Source organism: Dipodomys ordii, unplaced genomic scaffold, assembly GCF_000151885.1.
Source record: "Dipodomys ordii isolate 6190 unplaced genomic scaffold, Dord_2.0 Scaffold8964, whole genome shotgun sequence".
Lineage (NCBI taxonomy): Eukaryota > Metazoa > Chordata > Mammalia > Rodentia > Heteromyidae > Dipodomys > Dipodomys ordii.
In genome coordinates, this window is record NW_012276176.1 from 1 (window position 1) to 5,365 (window position 5,365).

Consider the following 5,365-nt stretch of genomic DNA (forward strand, 5'->3'; position numbering starts at 1 on the left):
ACTTCCGGCTTTTTTTTCTTTTTGCTTATGTGGTGCTGGGGAATCGAACCCAGGGCCTCAGGCATGCAAGGCAAGCCCTCTACCACTGAGCCACCTTCCCAGCCCTTGTTGTTTCCTTTTTTGTTGTTTTTCTGCTAATGCTGAACTTGAACTCGGGATCTGGCCACTCTCTTAGCTTTATGGCTCAAGGCTATCACTCTATGGCTGGGTGTGGGTGTGCACACTCGTGCACACACACATACACACACACACACACACACACACACTTGGGACTTAAGCACAGGGCCTGGAGCTTGAACTAGGGCCTGGGCACTGTCTCTGAGCTTTTTCAACTCAAGGATAGCACTCTGAGCCACAGCTCCACTTCCAGCTTTTTAGTGATTAATTGGAGATAAGAGTCTCATAGACTTCTTGCTTGAGCTGACTTTGCATTGTGATTCTCAGATCTCAGCCTCCTTTGAGTAGCTTAAGATTATATGTGTGAGCCACCAGCACCTAGCTGAAGTTTTACACTTCATACTAGCCTAATTCTCAACCTTTTTTTTTTTACACTGAATCTCTGAATGTAGCTGCCTTTATGACTAGAAAACCCTTGAATGCCATGCCTATGCCCAACAGGAAATGATTGTATTTTTTTTTCTTTTAACATTCCAGGTATGATCTACCATGCCCTTTCTCAGGAAGAGGCTGAAAAACATGATGTGCAGGTACAGTTCTGGGCAGGAGGTGTAGGAGCAACACAGGTGATGCCAGTGTGACTTGGTGTTGTGCAAGCCTCCAGTACTGGCTTATCTGCCCTTTCCCAGGTCATTTCCTCATCTTTCTTATAGATAGCTTAGCTCCGCCCAGTTCAAGTGGGCTGACTTTCTCCCCCTTGTCAGCTTCCTGTCCTATTGTGCCAAAGTCAGCTCTGATGAACTTGGCCTTCCATGGTAAGGGAACACCAGACTGTATTCATCTTAAACCTGATGAACACGATGCCCCCTTGCTTTGTGAGGAAGACCCCCAGTCAAAGTCTCTCAGTGCAAGCTGGGTACTTGTATTCATTCCTGTAAACTTAGCTATTTAGGAAGCTGAGATCTGAGGATCATGGTTCAAAGCCAGCCAGGGTAGGAAAGTCCTTAAGTGTCTTAATCTCCAGCAAACCACCAAAAAGCTAGAAGCAGAGCTGTGACTCAAGTGATAGAGTATTACCCTTGAGCAGAAAAAACTCTGGTGCTGGTATTAAGGCTCTGAAGTCAAGACCCGATAGTAGCACACACACACACACACACACAAACACACACATTTCTGTCAGTGGACTGTACTCTGTCCCTTGGGCAGAGGTCCTCCTGTGGCTCACATCACATTGTAGCCTTGCAAACAAGATCTGAGAAGATTATAGTAAATCGTACCTGTCATCCTAGCTACTCAGGAAACCGAATCTAGAGTTCCTGGTTCAAAGTCAGTCCAGGCAGGAAAGTCTAGCCTTGAGTGAAAAAACTAAGGGCAAGCATGAGACCCTGAGTCTAAGCCCAGTAATGGGAGGGAGGGGGAGAAGAGAGATTTTTGTGTGTGTGTGTCAGTTGTGGGGCCTGAACTCTGGGACTGGGCGCTGCCCCTCAGCTCTTCAGCTCAAGGCTAGTGCCCTACCACTTGAGCCACAGCACCACTTCTGGCTTTTTCTGCTTATGTGGTGCTGAGGAATGGAACCCAGGGCTTCATGCACGCGAGGCAAACACTCTATCCCTGAGTCACCTTCCCAGCCCAAACGAGAAATTTTTGAAAGACCAATGTATCTTCATTTTGCCTCTCCATGAAAGAAAAATCACAACTACTTAAAAGAATCTAATTGTCTTCCTGCATCGATAATGATGGGAAGGAATTCCTTTTTCTTTAGCATCTAAAGGAATTGTGGTGCTTGTGGAGCTGTGGTTCAGGTGGTAGAGCACTAACCTTGAGAGAGAAAAAAAAGCTCAGGGACAGGCCCTGAGTTCAAGCCCAAGGATCAGGAAAAAAAAAAAAAAGCTCAAATCTGTAATCCTAGTAACTCAGGAAGCTAATATTTGAGGATCATGGTTATCACCAGTGAACCACCAGAAAACTGGAAATGGAGCTGTGGCTCAAAATGGTAGAGTGCTAGTCTTGAGCAAAAAAGTTCAGGGACAATGCCCAGGCCCTGAGTTCAAGCCCCACAACCGATTTAAACACACACATACACACACACACACATAGACGAAATAAAACTAGAAACACTTGGAGTTTTTCCAGAATGACCCCGAAGTCCCTAAGGCCTATGTTCCTTCAGATTAACTTGACACTGCCGTGTCAAGCTTCTTTTGTGCCCATAGTGGGGCTTGAACTCAAGGCCTCCTGCTCTTGCTTAGCTTTTTCATTCAAGATTGGCATTCTACCACTTGAGCCACACCTTCACTTTCCACTTACTTGCTGGCTCATTAGAGATATGAGTCTCCTGGGCCAGGTGCTGGTGACTCACACCTGTAATCCTAGCTACTCAGAAGGCTGAGATCTAAGGATCGAAGTTCAAAGCCAGACCAGGCAAGAAAGTCCATGAGACTCTTATCTCCAGTGTGAACCACTAGAAAACTAGACCTGGAGCTGTGGCTTAAAGTGGTTGAGCAAAAGAAGTTCAGGGATACGTCCAGGCCCTGAGTTCAATCCCCACAACTGGCCAAAAAATTAAAAAAGGAGTCTCATGGACTTTCCTGGCTTTGAATCATGATCTTCAGATCTCAGCCTCCTGAGTAGCTAGGATGTCAGGTGTGAGTGACAGTTCCTGGCTTGGCAGCAGGAAAACTGGTGAGCCTTGCTGAGTAGATGACAGATCAGCAAAGACACTGGCTTTCAGGAGTGAGGAGTACCCCACCATGTCCCCTTACAGCAGCTAGGAGCACAGCGGGCAGAGGCCTTCGTAAAGGCCTTCCTGAAGCGGAGCGTCCCCCACATGAGGCAGCAGCTCTGCGAGGACCAGCTGCAGCGCAAGGCTGTGGTCCTGGAATATTTCACTCGCCGGAAGCAAAGGGAGAAGAAGAAAAGATCGAAAGGCCTCTCTGCCCGGCAGAGGCGGAGCCTGCGGCTGTTTGATATCAAACCAGAGCAGCAAAGGTAAGCTCCCCTCTCCTGGCCCTCCCGACTGCTGAAGCCCACGGCCCCTCTCCTCCATCAGCCACAAGGGGGCAGCCGTCCTTCACCAATTCTGCTGGGCTTGGCCTAATGCCATGGACTGCTCAGTGTTGGGCTCCCACCAGGGACAAAGTGGGTGCCTGTCAGTGGCTCGTGTCTGTAATCCTGGCTACTCACTAGGCTGAGATCTGAGGATCGCTGCTTGAAGCCACCTAGTCAGGAAAGTCTGTGAGACTCTCACCTCCAGTAAACCACCAAAAAGCCAGAAGTGGAGCCATGGCTCAAGTGGCACAGCACTAGCCTTGAGGGAAAAAGCTAACGGACAGTGCCCAGGCCCTGAGTTCAAGCCCCAAGATTGGCATCAAAGAATATAAAAAAGTCTCATACTAATGACTTAAGCAAGATTAAGACTCATTTCTCTCTTGAAACCATTCCACATGACCAGACCACAGCACTGTTAGAGCTTTTCCTCATGGACCCAGATGGCATCCTGCACTCTAGCCATCAGGACTGCATCTAAGACAATGGAAAAAGGTGGACGGCAGAGGGGGGTCACGGCTAACTCTTCTGGAGAGCAGAATCTCAGCCTCTCAACATTTGTAGCAACGGGGGCAGTCGAGGTTCACGAGAAGAAGGTGTTCACAGTTTTATTCAGACTTCCTGCCCCACCCAGTGTCCCCAGACCGCCGTTCCTCAGGTAAACCCCATGCTCCTGTTTAACCTTCTGCCCATGTCTGACTTCTCATAGGTACAACCTTTTTCTCCCTCTGCATGAGCTCTGGAAACAGTACATCCGGGACCTGTGCAATGGTCTGAGGCCGGATACGTGAGTTGCGTTTCTGAGCCTTATTGTAGAGATGGGGTCATTGTGAATGCAGCCTGAGAAACTGGCTGTGTGTGCAGTGTGTGGCTGGAGCATGGGCCGGCCAGTGCCTCCTCACTGGGGTGTAAGTTCAGGCTTTCTCTCTGCTTCTCAGGCAGCCACAGATGATTCAGGCCAAGCTACTCAAGGCAGATCTTCATGGCGCTCTCATTTCAGGTAATTGGTTCAGAGCTTTGGTCACCTGGAGACAATCATTCACTACTGGGTTGCAGTGTGGACATCTCCATGTACCCTGTGAGCTCCCTGCAGGGTGCTCCAGATCCCAGCCTCAAAGGCAGAGACGGCTGTGGCCATTGATTTTATTGTATTGCCGGTCCTGGGGCTTGAACCCAGGGCCTGGGCGCAGTTTCTTTGCTTTCTTGCTCCAGGCTACTGCTCTTCCCCTCAAGCCACATCTCCACTTCCGGTTTTTTGGTGGTTCACTGGAGATCAGAGTCTCACAGACTTTCCTGCCCAGTTTCCTGGCTGGGAAGTGCAATGCTCAGGTCTCAGTCTGCTGAGCAGCTAGGAGGACAGGAGTGAGCCACCACTCCCCAGCAGGTGTTTTGTTGTTTTGGTTTTTTGTTTAGAACCTGTGACATTTTGACTCTAGCCAAGCAACCAAATTTGGGCCTTGATGATGCTGGATGGGCATGTGACACCCCCCTCCCCCACACACACACACCTCATAAGAACAGCAAAACTGGACGCCAGTGATCACACTGTCATCCTAGCTGCTCGGGAGGCTGAGATCTGAGGATCTCAGTTCAGAGCCAGCCCATGCAGGAAAGTCCATGAGACTCTTCTCTCCAGTGAACCACCAAAAAGCCAGAGGTAGAGCTATAGCCCAGGTGGTAGAGCACCAGCATTAAGGGGGAAAAAAGCTAAATGATAACACCCAGGCCCTGAGTTCAAGCTCCAAAACAGGAAGGAAGGAAGGAGACAGCTGCAGTTGCCAAGCTTCAGGACAAGGGACAGGAAGCAGTTGTGGAGTGTGCACTATTTGGGCTCTTCTCCAAGGCCAAACATCACCACCTCTGCCTTTCTCCTTTGCAGTGACAAAGTCCAAGTGCCCCTCGTATGTGGGCCTGACCGGAATCCTCCTCCAGGAGACGAAGCATGTGTTCAAGATCATCACCAGAGAGGATCAGCTCAAAGGTACATGGCTGGGGCTCTCCAGGCTGCCTCATCCCTTTCCCTGATGCCTGGGCCCTCCACGGACAGCGGGGCGGGCTGGCTAATGAAACTGGTGTTTTGTTTTGTTTTGTTTTTGGGTCCAGTCATGGGGCCTGAACTCTGGGCCTGGGCGCTGTCCCTCAGCTCTTCAGCTCAAGGCTAGTGCTCTATCACTTGAGCCACAGTGCCACTTCTGGCTTTTTT

The 5,365-nt window shown here is 49.7% G+C and overlaps 1 protein-coding gene across 1 annotated transcript; it reads left to right on the top strand.

The window, feature by feature from the left end:
* Positions 1-656: 656 nt before the first annotated feature.
* Positions 657-5,143, top strand: Pop4 (processing of precursor 4, ribonuclease P/MRP subunit (S. cerevisiae); the record flags this gene model as incomplete). The annotated part of the gene is made up of 5 exons (XM_013037263.1): positions 657-707; positions 2,882-3,105; positions 3,872-3,949; positions 4,101-4,162; positions 5,042-5,143. Coding segments are annotated over exons 1-5 (517 nt in total), but the record flags the coding sequence as incomplete, so codon positions are not given.
* Positions 5,144-5,365: the final 222 nt, after the last annotated feature.